General features: G+C 43.1%; 2 protein-coding genes across 3 annotated transcripts in view; one reads left to right on the plus strand and one right to left on the minus strand.

Annotated features, from left to right (window-relative positions):
• The window catches only part of CLDN10 (claudin 10), a 55,065-nt gene extending 39,803 nt beyond the window's left edge, over positions 1–15,262 (plus strand). Inside the window, exons 1-5 of one of the 2 annotated variants that reach the window (XM_059491730.1) lie at positions 1,445–1,664; positions 8,373–8,534; positions 8,699–8,780; positions 13,249–13,356; positions 14,065–15,262. In XM_059491730.1, the coding sequence (XP_059347713.1) occupies positions 1,445–1,664; positions 8,373–8,534; positions 8,699–8,780; positions 13,249–13,356; positions 14,065–14,179 (687 nt within the window). In that variant the 3' untranslated portion in view covers positions 14,180–15,262. Of the gene's footprint in view, positions 1–1,444; positions 1,665–8,372; positions 8,535–8,698; positions 8,781–13,248; positions 13,357–14,064 lie in introns of those variants that run through there. The other variant, XM_059491740.1, reaches the window with a different exon arrangement.
• The window catches only part of DZIP1 (DAZ interacting zinc finger protein 1), a 38,946-nt gene continuing 33,574 nt past the window's right edge, over positions 15,244–20,615 (minus strand). The window contains exons 19-20 of the mRNA XM_059491718.1: positions 16,995–17,166; positions 15,244–16,253 (exon numbers count right to left, since the gene is read on the minus strand). Coding sequence (XP_059347701.1) covers positions 16,171–16,253; positions 16,995–17,166 — 255 coding nt within the window. The 3' untranslated portion in view covers positions 15,244–16,170. The remainder of the gene's footprint in view (positions 16,254–16,994; positions 17,167–20,615) is intronic.

Raw genomic sequence — 20,615 nt, forward strand, 5'->3', positions numbered from 1 at the left:
ATGACCTACAATAACTAGATCATAATATCATGGAGATGGGACTTGGATCTACAGTCATCCCAGTGTTCCAAAGTGAGCTCTGACTACAGCCTGACATCACGGAGGAGGCTTCTTCAGGCCTTCTTCAGGACCCTGTTTCTTTTTCCTCCCGGGGAGAGAGGAAGGCATCTTGGCACAGAGGGTGAATGGAGCTGCAGCATGCCCCATGCCCAATGCTGCTGTGCAAACAAGCCTCCTGCCTGCTTTTCCCAGTCCTTCTTCCCTGCCAATGGAGGGAAGTGAGTCACCTGAAAGTCAGAGGGTACCAAGGAGGCAGAGAGCAGGCAGAGAGCTACTGCGTCACTAAATGCGTCTGTGGACCCCCTTTTATCCTGCTGGAGCATTGACTGATCAACAAACACCCTGTTCCCACTGAGCTCTGACACACATCCAAAGGTACACCCAACTCTGAGATTTTTCTCCTTTTCCTTTTTTTTTTTTTTTTTTTTTAATATATGTCTGTAAGGCGATTACATCCGGGTTTGTGTCCACACGGCAAAACCAAAGAGCATTCATCAGAAGAATAATGATGCAAATATGGCTTCTTATCCTCCAGTGATTGCCCATCTGGCAAAAAGGTTTAGAGAATGTAACAATAGTTTTGACATAAATAGGAGGAAAGTAAAGACCGGCAGTGTACTTTCCACATCAATGGCAAATACACTACTGATGTGGAAAGTAAACAGCTTCAAACGAGGAGAAACCACTGAGGATAATGCTCCACCTGTGAGCCGCAGGCTCGAATGCCACTGCATGAAAACGGAGGTAGAAAATCCCAAGTTCATCCCCTCACATTGCTATAACACGTATCAAACGCTGTATCACCTGTGGCTGGATAATATCAGGGGCCAGCTGAAATTCAGAGGATTAAAAAACCCTATTATGCGTTTCAAAAGCTTTTGCCCCGTAGGAATATGGAGTGCTCACGGTCGGCACACCCGGATTGTCCAAGTATTCCTCGAAGCCACCTTTCTGGCGAGGCGCTTTGTGGGGAGGATGGCGCGGGGTCACAGGGAGAGAGGCGCAAACCCGCAGCTGTGAAGGAGATGCTGAGGACGCCCCTGTCCCGCCGCTGCCATCCCCTCGCGACCCCGCACGGGCACCTGCGGAGGAAGGGGGATCCAACCCCGCATTACAGATCCGCTGTTTGCTTTCGGGTCTGGTTCACTGGGCCAGCCCGGGGAGCGTCCCGCCGGCCGTGCGGGCTCCGCTCCGCGCACCCCGGGGCGACGCCGGGCCCGGGCGGGGCGGGGCCGGTCCGGGGCGATGCCGGGAGCCGCCGGTGCTCATTGGGCTGCGCGGCCGCCCCCGCCCCGCCCCGCCCGGCTCGGCCCGGCCCGGCTCGGCTCCGCTCCGCCCGCCGCCGCCGGGATCCGCCGCGGCTCCCGCCGATGCTGCCGGGCCCATGGCGAGCACGTCGGCGGAGATCATCGCCTTCCTGCTGACCATCTCGGGATGGGTGCTGGTGTCCTCCACGCTGCCCACCGACTACTGGAAGGTGTCCACCATCGATGGCACGGTCATCACCACCGCCACCTTTTGGGCCAACCTCTGGAAGACCTGCGTGACCGACTCCACCGGCGTCTCCAACTGCAAGGACTTCCCATCCATGCTGGCGCTGGACGGTCAGGCTCCCGCTGCCCCCACCCCGATGCCACCTCCGGTGTCCCTGTACCCTCGGCCGGAGCTCCGGGGCCGCTCCGGGGCCGGGCTCGGCGGGGCGGGCGGGCGGGGACGGCGGGGACCCGGACCAGGCGGCTCCCCCGCGGTTCGTGGGCAGGTGCCCCCGTGTCCCCAGGCAGGTGGCAGCGGGCTGCCTGTGCACACCTGTGCAAGTGGGGTTTTTTGCCCCAAAAACCCATTAGCTGAGATTATATTTGGTGCCCGAGTGTCCGGTTTGGCCTCTCGTACTGTCACTACCTGCCTTTTTTCCCCATCAGAAAAGTGTGTGTGTGGATTTAACACAAGAATGCAGGCAGATTTTTCTTGCCGATTTATTTCCCGACTGTCGTGACATTCCTCTTTTTTATGGTTTTGCCAGCCGTGCAACGGTCGGTGGAGAAGAACAAGCCTTGGCGTCGTTTTGTTTTAATTAATGTTCCTCTGCTGGTTTTGCTAAGTGGTTATTAACTCAGGTATAATTGCTTCATTGATAAATGACAGTGTGAAAGCTCGGGGCAGTCAGGGATGCGAAGGTATGCAGAAGGGATGCATAGCTTTGCTCAGCTTTAGGGCAGTGCTATTTTGAAGCAAAGCTAAGAGTTTTGCTATAGGGCTTGAAACCAAAGATTGAGTTGGTGTTGCATTTCTTCCCTCATTAAGGGGAAACATTTTTGCCCTTTCAGGAAGCTGTACTGGGAAACTGGTTCACTGCAGGAAATCTTTAGAACTAAACTTTTAGTTGATAAATCCACACTAACCGTGGCTGGTAGAAACAGGAGAAGTGTGTCTGACATCAGTTTGTGGTTTCAGAAGTGGCTGTAAAGAAAGGGAGGAAAGGCTTCCAAAAATATGGCACCTTTCCTAAGTTTTTATAGTTATAAATGAATGCAAAATGCAGTGTTTCAGTGGCTTTGATAGTGACAAAAGATCATGCCTATTGTCCACAGTCTGGCAAGACATTCCCTTTGCACTGGAATTTGAGCAGGTATTTTGGTGTAAAAGCTCTGTTTAAGAGGAAAGGAAGGTCTGTTAATCTAATCACTGACAGAGATTGATACTAATTGTAACAGGGAATAATACAAACATGACGTTAGTACCAATATCAGAAACCCTTTAACCTCTGTATGTAGAAAAGGCTGAAAGAGGCCGAGATACCAAAAGGAGGTAACACAGGCAGCCCTCAAGCACCACCACTGCAGGATGCTTCCCTCGGGGGCAGAAGGGCCGTTCCCAGACTTTATTTTGACCCAGCCCTGTGGCAGCAGAGGAATTTGCCAGTTCCTCTGAAGGGACAGGAGAGCTGGCTGGCCTCCACTGACATCAGTCACTCTGTGGCCTGTGTAATTTCCAGGACTGGGCAAGGAGCAGGGGTCTCTGCAGGCAGGCATGGAGTGATCGGTGGTGCGAAACCTTTTGGATCTCTTGAACCTATTGTTTAGCCATTCTTTTAGGTCTGGGCGAATCTGATTTTAAAGTAAGAAAAGCATAGTTACAAAGTATGAAGAATTTGGAACATTGAAATTTTCAAAAAGAATACAACACTTGACAGCAAGATCCTTTCCCTCCTTTCCCCCAAATGCTTGTGCACTGAAACCTTGTGTGTTGGGTAGAGTGTTCCACTTGGCCAAAGAATGAGTTTCTGAGGTGCATTGTGCACAGTGAAGGAGCCACCAGCTCATTTCAGACAGAAGTGAATCTGAAATGCACGTCCCAGTCCCAGTCCTTCTGGTCAGGTTGTTTTTCAGTAGTAGAAAGTTCTTGGCTTCAGTGTTTCTCAACAGCATCTTTAAATGCTGTGGGGGCAGATTCTGGTACCCAGGCACAACGTGAATGAAAGGCAGGCTGGAGGGAGAGTGATGTACCACCACCCTCCCTGCCCCAGCACAGACCAGGCAAGCTGGGTGGGGTCAGAGGGGCAGCCACTGCAGTCAGGGGTGCTCTCAGGAGCTAGTGTTGCCCAGACTCCCTTCCTCGTGGTTTCAGGCTCTGCAGGGAGCCTGTCAGCAGCTGACTGTGGGTGTGTATGTCCCCTCTTCACCCTAACCCTTCCCCCGTGGGGAGTGCATTCAGGGCTGCAGTGTGTCACTCGTGGCTTAAAGAATTTGTGTCTCAACGAGTAGACAAGTCTGCCTCAGCCTTTGTCTAGCCTCTTCCTTCCCTCCTGTTCCCCTTTGCCCAGACTTACATGCCCAAGGTGGATCCCATTCCCTGTGACTGGGAATATGGGAACTTCCTGACTCCATCCTCAGGTGGGGGACTCAGAGTACACAAACAGGGCAGATCTCATTGCTGTTCTCAGGGACGTGTTTGTGAGCTGAAACAATAACCCTGTAAAGATATATGTAGTGACAATATGTTGCTCTCCTCAAAATGGTCCAGCATGACTGGAAAATTCCTAAAAATATTTCTGCTGTCCTAGGGAAATATGGCTCAGCTCCACTCCTTCATAACAGAGATGGAGAGCATCTGCCTCTCAGAGCAGTTCCTCTTCTACAGAAATATTTTTTTGGTCAAATTGGAAACCTCTAAGTAAGCTGGACTTCTTATCTTGAGAGACTGCTCAGGTCTTCCAGGGGATCAGAGGCAAAGTGAGGGGGAGAGAAATCGGTGTGACCATGCTTTGAGGAACCTGGTCTATGTGAGGTGTCCCTGCCCATGGCAGGGGGTAGGAACCACATTACCTCTGAGCTCCCTCTCTACCCAAACCTCAATGACTCTGTGATTCTATGCCAAAGGCTGGAGTTCTCCTGTGGAGTGCAGGAGAAGTCCTTCCTTCTTCAGAAGCAGTGTCATAGTTCAGGTCAGGGGTGCTCAGGAGATTGTTCCTCTTCACCCTTGTTTTGGTTTCTGTCATGGAGTGGGCCTGGACTGTCCTGCCCAGCTTGCTGTGGGATGGCACAGCAGACCATCATGGCTTTCAGGCCATCACTCCATACGAGTGGCTTCCAGAGAAAATTGCTTGTGGTCCCCTTCCACCTTTATGCATTCCTATAGAAGAAGCCAATTTGGCCAGCCCTCATTAAGTGCTGAGCCCTACATTCTTTACGCAAGCAAAAATGCTCTTCCTGTCTGTGGGGCTTAAAGTCATTTTGGGTTTACTTTTTGTGCCATTGGTCATAGGTGGAAATTTACTGATGAAACCACCTCCCCCAAAAGAGGACATATCAGTTTCCATGTTTCCTACAGTGGATCTGATGACCTTTTGCAAGAACAGAGCTGAACAAAAATTCAATTATGAGCTAAAAGAGGGTATTAGAGCTTAGAAAGACATACAAAAGCAATGGGTGTGTACTTTTGGAAGGAATCTGTGCTGTATCTGTAAGGCTACCTCTTCACGTGATATAGACTGCAAAATGCCACCAGAGGCATTTATTGTGAAAGTGGCAATCCCCAGAACTCTGCATATATAATTTTTTTCCATAGTGTCATATGATATGAGTACATGAATGCCTTCTAAGTCTTTGTAAGCATGAGGCAAGTGTGAGAGCAGTGAGACGAGAAAGATAAAGCTCTAACAAGATTAATTTCAATGCAAGACAAAACACATTTGTTTGAAACGAAAAAAAAAACAACCAAACCCAAACAAAAAAAACAACCCACCTTGAAATAGGTTTCTCTTGGAATGCTGCTAAACATGACTTTATGAGCAATGCATGTTTGTCTGCTTGTCTGTTTAAAACACATGGCTTTTTGCTGCTTGGGAGCTTCATTGGGGTGGTTGGTATGTACATGACAACTTTCCTGCAGGAGCTGGTGCTAATACAGACAATAAATATTTAGAAAAGGACAGGTCTTAGTCTTGAGTGAAGGACTGTGAAAAAATAGACAGCTCCCTTTTTCATGCCTCTTCATCATTATAGAATCACAGAATGTTTTGGGTTAGAAGGGACATTAGAGACCATCTAGTTCCAACCTACCTACCATGGGTAGGGACACCTCCTACTAGTAAAGGTTGCTCAAAGATGATCAAAAGCTGCATCCAAACTTCAACATTTCCAGGGAGGGGGCATCCACAGCTTCTCTGGGTAACCTGTTCCAGTGCCTCAGCACCCTCACAGTAAAGAATTTCTTCCTAATATCTTCCTAATATCTAAACTAAATCTGCCCTTTTACAGTTTAAAGGCATTTTCCCTTGTCCTGTCACTACATACTCTTGTAAAAAGTCCTTAGGTTCTGGAAGGCTGCTGTAAGGTCTCCCCAGATCCTTTTCTTCTTCAAGCAGAACAAGCCCTATAAGTCTTGGTGCCCAATATAATCTTGCTTTCTTGAAAGCAAAAAAGAGGTTTAGTTCCTCTTACAGCCAAATGTTATACAGAGTTTGAATCTAGGATCTAAGCAGTAGGAGGTTTGATTTGGTGAAAATAATGATTTCAACCCTTCATGCTTCCTAATGCTCCAGTCAACCTCGTGGGACTACTAGACTTCTGCTTTTCCACAGTACTGGTGTAAATTGTTTTTTTTTTTTTCCCCTGTATTTTGGTTTAAAAATGTGTGCCAGTTGGCTGACTGCTCTGGTGAACTGAAACAAGCCCTACTATAGCTGGCCTGCCCAATTTGGTGAATTATTTAGTGAGAAAGGTTATTCATTCAGCAGAACTGAGCAGTCCTCCAGCTCATGCTGTTTATAATTGAAAATGATTTCTGAGTGAGTGAGTTAATTATTTCTTGCTGTCTCACTACCCTCTACCTATTTTAAAACTGTGTATTGACCTTCAGGAAAAACTGAATTTCAGCCCTGTGGTTACTAGCAAATGTTGGATATTTTAGTTGGGGTGAATATTTACTGGTTTTCCTAGGAGGTTCAGACATAAATAAAAGTTTAGAGGACCTCCGGGTAAACATGTTCATGGTTCAGCACTTTAATGTGTCAATTAGCTAACTAACACTGTCAATAAATTGGACCTGTCAGAAATAATAGCTTCCTTTCCACTCTTCATCTTGTGCTGTACCTGTCTGCTACAAGAAATACATTACACACCACCTAAAGCAGCATAAGCCAAGTTTTCCATGCCTATAGCAAAAATTAACAAAGCAAGGCTGCTGTCTTCAAACCTGAGTCTTGCACAAATCATTCTCTCTCACATTCCAACATGTGAGTCGTGTGACAGTCACACTTATGTCACTGACTGTGTCTTTCTTGAGCAGGTGGGCTACAGAAGCCTTACAGCTGTAAATGAAAGAAGTCTGTCTGTGGTGCCAGCAGAGGTAGATAAATACCAGTAGGTTGTGTTCACAGATGGGCAGCACAGCTCCCAGATCAGCAGGCCTGCTAAAATGGGGTGTTATGTGCTACAAAGTTCTTTGTTGCTCAAAGCTGTGAATCAGTGCAGGATTTAAAACATTGTTCAAGCAGGGGGCGGTCGTCCTAGAGCTGATGTACCTTCGGCAGTGGCTAAAGGAGGTGGCACTAAGGGTAGCAGGCCAGGTGTCTGTGGTAGCCATCTGCATCCAAAGCCCTGCCAGCCAGACACAGACTTCTCCATCAGGAACGTATCCAGTCTCTGAGTCTCAGAAAACCCTTAGTGTCCACACATCCTGTAGAAAGGAATTCCACCGCTTCATTTTACAAACAAGCATACCTTTTGTTTTGAATCTGCTGCCTTCTGTTTTCATCAGATGTCCTCTAGTTCCTGCTTTAGTATATTGTTTTCTTACATATTAAAACTTTTATGCAGGGTTTGGTGGGTTTTTTTGTTTATTTATTATTACATAAAATTTGGTGTAATAGGCAATGACAATGTGGTTTAGCTCTCAACATTTCCACCCACTGGAGATCAAAGCAAAAAGAATGAATGCCCTAATAGTGGGAGTTCATTTTCATTTTAAATGAGATGTAACAACAGGTTATGAAGAAAAACATCTTGTGATGGTTATTCAGCTGTGTAAGATTGCAGCGTTCCACCCCGTAAGCAGCGATATGAGATTATCACAGTCCTTCAATTACAAGATATTCTCGGAAGGGAGAAGAGGCCAAGCAGCCCATTGTCCCCTGAAGGGTCCTGCCCTGGGATGTCCCTCTGGGAGCAGTCTCAGCCAAATTGTTTGTGGCTGAAGCCAGGTGCAAGCTGTTTGTCCAGGTTTAAGTATGGCAGTGATTTGCTTTATGCCAAGGGACTACTGCTGTCCATGGAGCTGAGTGCGTGGCTGACTTCCTTGCAGAATGAGGCCCTGCTGGGCAGATCCAAATCAAATCAGTGGCACATCCAGACAGGTCTAGGAAGGCTCAGGACCCCAGCCAGGGTCTCTGCTGCCAGCCTCACTGCCAGCCATATTGCACCTGAGACACAACTGCACTGATGTAAGACTTGCTTTGAGTGCACTGCACTTGAAGGGTGGCTCTGCAACTTATGACCTGATCAGACCACGTGGAGTTGCTCTTCTAAACATCATGGGTATAACCTCTGCAGATGCTATACTCAGTGCCATGGGATAATGTTTTGGAGCCCTGAGTGCCATAGTATGACTCTTATGAGCTGGGCACAGGTGATGATGCCCTGTGAAGGGCACACATCATCTGGAGGAACCCACTCAGTGGTAAAGTGATACTGTTCCAGCCAAAGTCTGAGTCCACTTGCAATAGTGAGTGCCTGATGCTGCACAGAGGGAGGGAAGGTGCAGCAAAACCTGTCATGGTCCCAGTTCTCATATTAGCCTTGCTCTTTCTCTCACAGGTTACATCCAGGCCTGCAGAGGATTGATGATCTCCGCTGTCTGTCTGGGCTTCTTCGGTGCCGTTTTTGGACTGGTTGGGATGAAATGTACAAAAGTCGGAGGCTCTGATCAGACTAAAGCAAAAATAGCTTGTCTAGCTGGACTGATTTTCATACTCTCTGGTAAATATACTTTATTTTTATCATTTTGCATATTTGAAGTCATACCGGAGCCGCTTCTTTTCCGCAGAAACCCGTGCACAATCCTCCATGACTTCGTTGACTTCAGGGCCAGGCCCAAAGCTCTGCTGCCAGCTCCACTGAATGGTTTGTCTTATGCTTTTCAGGGTTGTGCTCTATGACTAGTTGTTCCCTGTATGCAAACAGGATTACGTCTGAGTTCTTTGACCCTTCTTTTGTTGCACAAAAGTAAGTACTTTCCTATACCCATAAATCTTTCAAACAAGTATTCCTTAGGTTTCCTACTGCACACCACAGCCTGTTTAGACAGCGAGCAGCTGCTTCTCCCCGTGGGCAGAGGAGGGCTGCAGTTTTATTTAACCACAATTTCTAACTGGAGCAACCAGGTGCTGAAATTCAATGAACGAACACTTTGCCGCACAGAGATGGCTCTGCAATCCGCGTGCCCACAGCTGGCAGGGCTGCTGGGATTAATTGGGAATGGAGCCTGCCTGGATGCCAGAGGTGCAGCAAAAGGATTGCACAAGACACAGGGGCTCATTAGGTGCATCATTTGATAGGGAAGGGAGGAAAGTATTTCCTGGAGCCTTCGACAGAAGGTGGCTTTGATAAATGTGTTGAGCACCATACAATCCTGATTCCTCTTGAGGAGAGGTTTCTGCAGGCTTGGTGGAATTTTGCTGGAAGATTTTCAAATCCAGGTGACTGAAATTTGGATCATAAACCTCATCAAAACCCACGATCTTTTAAGCATTAACATAAATACTTTGCCTATACCTGTAATTAAATTTAAGAGAGTGAGTATTTATAGAATTTTGGGATCCACACCAGAGATAATGAGCATCCCTGAAGACTTCCTTTAAAGCTGTGCAAATTCTCAGGATCTGCAAAAGCAATAATCCACAAACCAACGCTTGGATTTTGGATTGACATTCTTAACTACCAGGTCTGAAAATGTTGGCTGTAAATTATACCATCAGAGACTTTCATGTTTTGCCTTAATACATGATGTAAACTCTTTTTTTAAAGGCAAGGATTTTAAAGTTTTCTTGGCAGTGATTCCAGAATATGCCAAACATTGGGTGTACATTTCCCTGGGACCCAAGTAAGGGATCAGTAAGGAGCCCTGACCCTTTATGTTTCACTTTGACAGAAAGAAAATAGTCTGAATAAATAACACTAAAGGGAATCTACATTTGAAGTAGGGTTGATGCTGCTTTTCCTGAAGCAGTATTAGTTTTGTATTAGTAGTCTTGTATTAGTTTTCTCCATAATTCCGCTATGGTTTCTGTTTATTTGATGTAGAGAAGACAGGCTTGAAAGGCCACCAAAAGAAAGGAGGATGTGAGGTTCTTGGAAGAAAATGAAGCCTGGCTATATAGACATCAGGCTTACTGTTCTTAGTGAAAAATACCATGATTGCTGCCAGAAGTCCTTTTCTTACACTGTATTCCTACCCTTGTCTGCTACAAAAGAGCAGGCAGACCTTAGGGTGGAATTTTACTGTGAAGGAATGAGAAATCCAGTTTAAATATTGAAATAATGGTAGTAAAATATCCTCTCCAGAAATTACCTTTTTTTTTTGTGGGACAACCAGCATAGCTCAGCTGCAGGCAGACATAATCATGATTGCAAAGATAAAGACAGGGAGGAAATACTGAAATTTTAATTTGAGTTGTGCACAATGCACGTAGCTCATGCAGTGACCTTGCATCAGACTGAGCTAATGGTGGCATTCAGCTCCTTCCTCTCTCAATTGATGCAAAATTTCCATTTTGTTGGCATCTTCGAACCATTACTTTTTTATGCATTGCAGGCACATTTAAAATGTTTGCTGGTATATTGTGGAAATTTGGAATTGTCTCTTCACTGAGAGAGGGTTCCAACCTTTTGCCTTTTACTACACATTTCCCTCCTGTTATTCTGTTAGTGCCAAAGTTATTCTGGCAGTGCCAAAGATAGGCTTGAGATACTGTTAGTGGGAAACAAATGGCACAAGATATTCAGCACCTTGTGGCAACCATCAGGATTTCCCTCCAGCCTTCTTTACTATCTTTAATTTAAATTATCTGACTAACTTCTCATATAGGCATTGATATGCAATTGAAAATCTTGAGTTTTCCTCCTAAGTACCAATATAAATCAGAAAGGTTGTTCTCTCTGTTTGAAGATGTGGAAGAAAGACCTATCAGGACAGCTCTGCAAGTCATTAACCTGGCAGTGTGGCAGTCCCCCAAGCAGGGCCATACTGTTTAATCGTGGTATAGTAACAAGTGTTGCTTCAAAAGGTCAAATAACGCCAACTACAAAGGCCATGTCTTCTGTCCCAGCTAGTAGGTAACACTCAGGTACCCCTTTTATACCCAGTTATATCAAATATAGTCGGGATTTCTTTTCTGTACAATTGAAGAATTTCAGGAAGGGAAGATAGTGCCTGGTCTCCTTAAATCCCTCAGCCTCTGGTCAACAATTTTGTGTGGTTAGATAAAAACATGGAAGCTTGTGTTTCCCACTTTCTGGGCAAATGGTCTTGGCAAATAAGTTGTTACTGCAACAGCCATCCTGGATCTTGGTCTAGCTCTGTTCTCCAGCAGTGTGGTGATCTGCATCAACTTCTGTGGGGAGCCTAGTCCTGGTCCTTGTACCTTAGGTGTGCTCTGGCAGTCCTGGAGGGTTGGAGGGGTCCCCAGAGGGGGCTTACCTCACATCTGAGCTAGTCCCTCTGATCTGCTTTTACAGGTCAATGAAAGAAATGCCTTAAGAGTGTTTTACAGGTGCACTTTGTGTGTATTTCTTGCATGTTGAATATAATGGGATCTTAGGTGATGAGCTCTGATGTAGATCTCTGTTTCTAATCAGAGAAACCCCCATCCTCGGAGAGACACAAATCTCCTTGAGTCATGTGAAAACTCTAGCAAGGTTGTTGGAAATGTGAGCGTAAGTCGAATTGAAACTTTACAGGTTTGACAGATATTTAAGTGAAACAGGAGTTTTCCAGGGTGGAAGGAGCTATGGTTCCCAGCAGTTTAAATTGCGGGTTAGGTCTGTAAGCTCCATGCTGGTGTTGAGGAATGGTTCTGAGGCAGGTCTCCAGAGAGGGAGCCTGAACAAAAAAATCCCTGGGTCTTTATCCCCTCACAGTCTGAGGGGATCTGATCCTCATGGGCTCTTCACGGATCTTGCATGTGCCTCCTGGTCTAGTGATGATTTATGGTCTGGAATCTTCTAACACCTTACTGGATTGTTTTTGTGTGTTTCTCCAGTGCCCTTTTGTAAAGATACAAGTTTTTCAGAACAGCTGACAAGTATTTTCAGTTAGGTATTTTGGTAATGTGGAATTAGGGCCTGTGCACATGGAAATGTTCACAACTAGCTGAGAAGTGCAGCTACACAGTGTTGCAGTTGCACAGGCAGGCTGTCAAGCAGAGGCTTTTATTTGGCTGCCTCACCACAGTTTACAGCAAATCAATTTAGTAGCATCTGCTTGAACGCACAGACTCCTGGTTGGTAACTGTGGCTGGAGCAGGGCCTGTGTTTCCGTGCAGGATCCCAGAAGTCTGGAAAAGATAAATGTCTCCTTAAGGAGAAACTGCAGCAGAGAAAGAGCAAGAGACACACAAGTGTTTTCTAAAGGTGAGGAATAGGAGACTCTGGAGACTGTTGGCCTGCAACCTAATGCAGGTCATCCTTAACATGCTTTAAGAGTGGTACTCAGGCAGAGAGCTGGGGTGTGGAGCAGACAAGGAGCATCCATGGTTTTGCTGCTTGTCTTGAAGCTTCAGCACTGAGGGGAAAGAAAAGAATCTCTTCCCAATGCCCTTCCTTCCCTTCATTTACTACTGTTGATTTAGAAATGTGGACTTAGTGGGAAAATGCTCCTGAAGCACCCCTGTCTCCTCTCAGAGACAAAGGGAGCAGTTCCTGGCAGCAAACAGTTTGTGGCTGGCTGAGGCAGCAGAGGGAACCATTGCTGGTGACTGAGAACTCTGCCCATGGAGGTGCTGGGAGCAGTTTCTTCCAGCTAGAATCCAGCCACAGGGACTAGAGAAGGAGAAAGATGCTGGAACATGCACCTGTGTGTGCAAGTGCTTATACCAGACACACCTGTGTATGTATATGCATATGTTGCATACATATACATTGCATGTGTTTCCATATGTATATTATGCATATGTACAAACCCTCATGTTTTAAGCAGGCTGGTGTATGGATGATGAGGGATGGAGGCAGACAGATCCTGAGAGCCAGAGGGGAAACTTAAGGAGAGTTGTAGGCAGAATTTGTAGTCTCTGGCCCAGCAAAAGCCCCAGTCCAGTTTGGTTTGGGAGCCAACAGGAACAAAACTGAAATGGAGGAGCTGGAGCTGTAAACAGGCCACAGAATGACATAACCCCAGAGCAAAGCAATCCAGGAGGAGATGCACAAAGGCCAGACCTAACCCTAACCTTAACCCCAGTTGAGCAGGGAGAGAAGCACTGCCCAGCTGTACTGCAGGGAGAGAGTTTGCCTTCTGAGTCAGAAGGAAATAATGAAAAGAACGTTGGTGAATGGCAAAGCTGCTGATTTTGTGGTGAATAATTTATGTGTCAATGGACAGTTATTCAAGAAAAATACGGTATTTAGTTATTTTATTCTGGAAATAACCCTCTTAAATCCATGCTCTCTTTTGTTAAATACATTTATTGGCTTCTTGTAGGTATGAATTAGGAGCAGCTTTGTTCATTGGATGGGCTGGAGCATCACTCTGCATAATTGGTGGCATTATATTCTGCTTCTCAATAGCTGAAAACAGTAATGCTGCAAGGTAAAACACAAACTTTACTTAGTGAAAGAAATCAATACCTCTGCATTTTTACCTGCTATATGTATGCAGTTTGATTACTGTTTCAAAACACTTTGTAATGAGATTCTGAAAAAGATTGTGTGGATAAAAGAAAGTAAGGGGATGTAAGGCTAATGCTTTGTCCACCATTAAAGAAAAGCTATTGGCTCAGAACAAGTACTTGTGATACATATATATATATATGTTTCATAAATTTACTACAGCTGCAAAACAGTACATTCACTGATGTAGGAAAAGTGGTCAGGTGGCTTTACAGGCATGAACAGACAAGTTTCTTTGATGTCAGATCATCAGAGCTAGTGGTGGTGGCAATGGGACCTCCAGCAGCTGAAGAGGGGTGATAACAAAGAGGAACAGCTGTAGAGAATAACTATTCACTTAGGGTCTGCCACAATTTAAATTATTTCATCATTAGGCCCTAATTTACTTAGTTGTGAAGGAGAGATATGTGTTACAGGAAAGTGTAAAGACAGATGCAAAGAGATAGCTGGAATGGCAATGTTTAACTAGAATGGGACCACACAGAGTAGGAATGTGCCACCTTCCCTGAAATTTGTAGGTACATTCCCTACAAATACATTTCTTCTGGCTTTATTACTAGAATGCCTGGATGCAGAGATGCCACCTGTCTGTGGGAAGCGCTGTAAATGGTTGTTTTTTTCTCTTCAGGAGGGGGTATGCCTATAATGGAGCCACATCTGTGATGTCTTCTCGTACAAAGGTGCACAACAGCGTCCCTGACAAAAGCCCACCCAAGCACTTTGACAAGAACGCCTATGTTTAGTTGCACTGTTGGAAGACTCAAAGCGTTTTTAAATGTGATTTTGTACGTTTCATTCAGAGTGATTCCCCCTACCCCAAGCCCTATGTACTTACCACTAAGACAATGACTTTTAAAAATATTAACTTGCAGCTTTTTACAAACTGATGTAAATTTTATTATATAATATTTGAAGATTGATGTTGGTATTGTAAAGTTTATACCTGGAAATCATGAGCTGATGTTGCATTCTTGAAAAAAAAATAAACGAGGTATTTACTAATTCAGTTTGTCATGTCAGCTGCTTATGGGAATGGCATCATACACACTGTATTGGCATACTGCGGTTCAAAAATTCAGCTAGTGTTTTTTCTTTGTCTGTCATGGAAATGTGATGACTTTTGAGGGAGTATTTGTACAAGTCAATAAATGAGAACAGAGATTACAAATGATCACAAAATGCTTTCTAGATTGAGTCCCTAAAATCAGACACAAACTCAGGTTTTTTGTGAAGTTTAAACTGATGGACTGGTGGAATTTCAATAAAAGTTGGTTATTTTGGGACAACAGTGTAAATACAAAAAATGAACAGTCCTATTTAATAATGGCACAGTATAGAAAAAGTTTTGTATCTGATATTATCTAAATTACATTCAAACTACAAAGTCAAGGTTCTTTTTGTTTTATGTTATTTTTGTACTTCATTTAAGTAGAAACACTACTGTGTTTTTTTAAAGAAGGCAGCCAATATGGACAAAGCAGAAATGTCAAGTACTTCTGCCATGGCAGGTTAGTGCTTTCATTACTGTGGCTTGACATTGTGATTTTTTTTCCAGTTGTTGTCCTTTTATGCTAACAAAGACTGAATTCCAATACAAAAAAACCCACAACAAACCAACTTCCCCATATAGGAGGCATTTAATGATGATTAGTTTTAGAGCTGAGGCTTTTTTCTTTTCATTTAGTGTTTATTGTAAACCATGGTAGAAACGTAATAGTTTAATACATGGACATATTTTCTTTAAAATGTTGACAATTTTATATAAAGTTCATGATAAAATATAAAAAATATGCATTAAAGATTGTATAAAGAAATACTCTGCAGTATATTCTGTTCATTGGTTTCTTGCAAGACCAGTTTCAATCTTTAATGTAAACATTAGAGGCAAAATCTTCACCTCAGAGAAATGTAAGAGACTTTCACCACTGAACTCATGAGTGTGCTGGTTTTGGCTGGGGTAGAGGTAATTTTCTTCACCGTGGCTGGCATGGGGCTGTGTCTTGGATTTGTGCTGGACACAGAGTTGGTAACAGAGATGTTTTTGGTATTGCTGAGCAGGGCTTGCACAGAGCCTTTTCTGTTTTTCATACCACCACATCAGTGAGGACTGGGGGTGCACAGGAGGTTTGGAGGGGACACAGGTGGGACAGGTGACTCGAACTGACCAAAGGGATATTCCAGACCATGTGACATCATGCACAGTATATACAGTGGGGGGAAAAGGAGGAAGAGGAAGAATTTGTATTGTCTTTTGTCTTCCCAAGCCACCATTACATTTGATGGGGCCCTGTTCTCCTGGGATGGCTGAACACCTGTCTGCCCATGGGAGCAGTGAATTAATTCCTTGTTTTGCTTTGCTTGTGTGTGTGGCTTTTGCTTTTCCTATCAAACTGCCTTGATCTCAACCCACGAGTTTTCTCACTTTTACTTTCAAGTCTCTCCCCAGTTCCACAGGTGAGGGAGTGAGTGAGTGGCTGCCGTGGGGCTTGGCTGGCGTTAAACTGCCACAAAAAGAAAGAATTGCTTTGTTTCCAAATAGACATGGCCACTAATGCATATTTCAACATTCTTTTTCAGAGTCAGACTGAAAGACACAAGAGCTCTGTAAACAGTAATCCTTGTTATTACAGGACCAATTAGAGAAGTTACTGGGAAACATTTGATGTTTTCACCTGCATTTTGAACCCCAGCAGAACCCAAAAGCAGGACCTCCAATCAATCAGGAATGGAACAATTATATGTCTGAAGAATCACTCCAGTCTGTTACAGTGACTAAGCTGCTTTTTAGCGTGCTTGTATTATCAGCTTCATGAAGGCCTTTTAAAACAAACAGACAGAACAATTAATAGTTATTAATACTCTTTTGGGGATATTTTTACTTTGCATTTGTCTATAAAATAAAATGACATGCTATGTGAGCAAATACCTTTGGGCTTCAGGAAGCCCCAAATTGCAACCAGTAAGCAAATGACAAGAGTTGATAATATGTAGATTGTTTCTCTCACAGAAGACAAGGCACAGTACAAGCAGTCAGTGCCAACCTTACCTTCCCTTCAAAAATAACCAGAAGTATCCTTATGTAACTGACACAGCTTTAACCTTTACATACATTGAAATTTAAGGGTTAAAAATTACTATATAAATTATATATAAGATTGAGGCTTTTGCTTTAGCACTAGTTCAAATATTTATCTCAGCCTGGTTAGTCAGTTAGATTGTTTGAACAAACCTGAAATGTTATTATTCTCAAGACAAAGTGAGTTCCCTTCTCTCTTAAATTTGGGAAGAAAAAAAACCTCAGATGATTAATTTTTAAGATGACGTTGAAGTCTGATAATATTATGGTTTAAAATCTCAAATTTAAGTTGGTATTTCTGTGTATTATGTGTGTGTGTGGTTTATGTACCACTAAGTATCATAAAAACATTATATAGCAAGAAACCAAACACAAAGGTTCTCTAGTTCTTTTCTTACAAAACACCATCTATTGAATTACAATGTGTAATACACTGTACTGAATCCTCCTCTAGGTGGGTCAGTCCCTTATGAACACGTTACCTTCCTCCTTCGGTGCACTCTTCTTGGGAAGGCCCCATGCATGAACCACAGATGCAGCACTGGGCTCGTTTTTCTGAACTGTCATTGCCTTCTGAGCTCTGTTCTCTTTCGTCAATAAAATGTCTTCTTCTACTGATGAAATATCCCAATCATCTTCATCAGCTTCTGCGAGCTAACAGGGACAAGAAAAAACAGGCATTTTTCCTTTGTCTGTTCAAGCTGTGCTGAGTTCTTTCCTAAACTCAACAATGTGAAACTGCTCAAGGAGAATGCATTGGCACGTGGCTTTTATGAAATCTATCATCAGAGTTTTAAAATCTACATTAATTCAATTACCTAAATGATATTAATTCACTGTTATCATTCTGAAACTAAAAGAGGCTTGGGTGTTTCGGTTTTTTTTTTAAGTCAGAAACTGCAAACATTTTAAGTTCTGCCAGTTCTGTATTTGGCATAAACCTCTGTTTTCAGGTATTATGTGCCAGCCTTAAAATAGGATTATTTTTTCTGGGATATTCCAGTGAGATGAAAGTCATTTAAGCATTAGAATGTAGACTACTTACATGAAAACAAAGACATGACATGCAAGGTGGCAGTTTACAAGCATTCTACAGTCAAACTAGGGAAAAATATTGCAGTAAAGGCCTTTTCAATTTAAACCTAATTTATTTAAAGATAAAATTAAATAATGAACATTTTAAAAACTGCATGGTGCTCAAACTTTAAATACACATTCCCCTCAAGGCTCAGTGTCAGCATGTACAAGCATATTTTAATTAAATGGTGGATTTGTATACTAAGTTCACAAAATGAGAGTCAATTCAGACAGATGAACCTGAAGGCAATGAGTCCATGGTCCCCCTTACCTCATCTGCCTGAAAACTGAGTATCTTCATTCAGCTTTAGCGAGAAGAGCTACAGCATTTCCCTATTTTTCAGTCAAATGTGGTTCGATGGATTTGAGCTGTTTTTAGAGCTTAACTGTGGAAAACAAACAATGTTTTCTCCCAAAGCTAAAACCTTATTTCACTGGAGTCTCCAGTATTACAGTAAGGATCTAGATGGTGCTTCCATTGCACAGAAGGAAGGTTCAGATGCTATTAGAAAGCAATGTAAGGTATGTATATGCTAGAGAAAAATCAACAAATATGAACATGTCGTGTGTCTCAACAGTGGGTAAGAGACTCCAGTACTGCTTATCTTGCAACATAACTCCAGTTCAACATTGCAAACTGTTTTTCAAAAACTGACAGATCTGCTCAGTGTGCTGTATTATTAACATACCAGAATTCACTATTGCGCTGTTTCAAATGATCTGCATTTGGAGGGTGTGGTAATGGGAAAGTCAGTCACATATATTGAGAAATGCTGGAGGAAGAGTTTCCTCGAACATTCAAGAAGTCCCAAATGATTGTTAAAGTAAAAAATGGAGATAAACATGTCAACTTCCAACAGAATTCAGTTTTGATCAAGTGTAAATACATGGCACCAATCAAAACTGCTAAACAGTTTTATTAACTCAAAGACTTATATAAAGACATCTACATTAAATATATAAATATGGGCATAAATATATGCATATAATTACCAAAGTATACAAGATGGTTCTTCTGTAAAGACTGCAGAAAAAAAGCAGCACTGCCTGCCCTGGTTTCATAAGTATGGTATTCTGAACTCATGGTGTCCATACAGGATACATCAGGGACACAATGTATTCTAAATGAATCATGGCAACAATATTTTTCATAAAGTGATGGAAAGATGTGGGTTGGAAGAGATTTCAAAGATCATGCAGCTGAACTCCCCCATGATAGTCAGGAAAACCTTCCACTAGACCAGGTTGCTCAAAACCCCCTCCAACCTGACCTTGAACTCAGGTTACCCAAAGAAACTGTGGATGCCCCATCCCTGGAAGTGTTCAAGGTCAGGTTGGAGGGGGTTTTGAGCAACCTTGTTGCCATCCATAAGCCAATTCTACAGAGGCCTATTGTTATTTGTCACGTAGGCTCTACTGCTTGGAAAACTTTTCTGCTGTATTTACAATGCTAACAAAACTTCAGTCTGAAGCCTATACTTTTTTAACCATTTCCTAAAAACCTTCTAACTTTATAAATTCCAACAAGTGCCTCCCCACCCTCACAGTAAAGAATTTATTCCCAGTATCTAATCAAAACCTACTGGCTTCTCATTATAGTCTAATTTTCTGTCTGTTCCATGATCTCTCTGGGCACAGAAGTAAGATTAACAGGCCAGTAGGTAATTCCACAGTTCTTCTTCTTACTTTTTTTTTTAAATGGATTTATTTTCCTCTTTTCAATCAGAGACTACACTCAGCTGTGATGACTTTTCAATTATTATGGAAGAATGGCTTGGCAACTATAACAACCTCAGGACCCTGGGAAGAATCTCACTGGGTCCCATGGATTTATATAAGTTCAGGCTACTCTGGGGGTCTCAAACTCAACCTTCTACAATAGGAGGGATTTCATTCCCTCAATACTTGCCTTAAGGTTCAGGGGCTTGAGAGATGTGGGAAGGGAGATTATCAATGAAAACCATGGCATTTTTAAAAGATAGGTTTTGAGATTTATTTTGCTACAGGTCTTTGCCCTTGAAGCCTAGATTCCTGAACACAATGGCTCACCATCTAAAGATCCCTACAAAATCATCCTGCCAGTTTAACTGTGAGCACTTTGTATTCTTGAAAAATCTGACACTACAAAGAATTTGGAAATAATGCTAGATAAAAAATTGCACTGTAATAGTCATGTCTGCATTGATAATCTTGAGTCTGGTGCAATTTGCAGCACCCACACAGTCAATGGACAACATAGGTGTCATCAATGGCAATTACAAGGACACAGGCTAAATGTGATTATGCCATCCTCATGGCCAAAGTTGATTAGGACAATCACTCCTTTCTGGAAAATGAAATAGAAGTGTCACCGTTTCTAGGGGAGTGATGAGTTTCAGTTAACTCACAATCAGGAAACCCTAGGGTATCAGTTTTATCATGGATAACAGGATTCTCAGTAATTATTATTTGCTAATTCAGTGAAAAAATATTGTACTGAGTGCTAGAACTAGTACCTCCCTGTCTACTTCAATCTAGTAACAACTACTCAAACTGAAATAAAATCACTATCTGCTGTTGACTTCTCATTTGGAGTAACTTTTGTTCCTTTTAAAAACTGTTCAGACAAAGACCCCAAATTGCAGCAGAATGGTTTACCAATTATAGAACTCTAAACTGAGGAGAAGACCAGGATGTTAGGAGCCTGAGGGGTAAAAAATCCATTGTGTTAGTGTTCTGCTGGTGAACACAGGCCATGCTCAATGGGCAGCAACAGATCTGACACAGTCTGAAAGCAGTTAGTGATTGTGGATTGATGCAGAACAAAGACCAATGGAATTTGTCCTCTCATTAAAATGTATTTAAGAAACCCATATTAGATAAAGCTCTAGACATAATGTTTTTAAATATTAGATATGCAAATTCCTTTTTTCCTCCATCAAAACAAGACACTAGGAAAACAAGTGAAGGAGGACTCTCTATGCTGCTGGAATAGAAGATAAGAATGATGCCATGCCCAAACTTTGAGCTGTACTGATCCAAACCAA

Source organism: Ammospiza nelsoni, chromosome 2 (assembly GCF_027579445.1).
Source record: "Ammospiza nelsoni isolate bAmmNel1 chromosome 2, bAmmNel1.pri, whole genome shotgun sequence".
NCBI classification, from domain to species: domain Eukaryota; kingdom Metazoa; phylum Chordata; class Aves; order Passeriformes; family Passerellidae; genus Ammospiza; species Ammospiza nelsoni.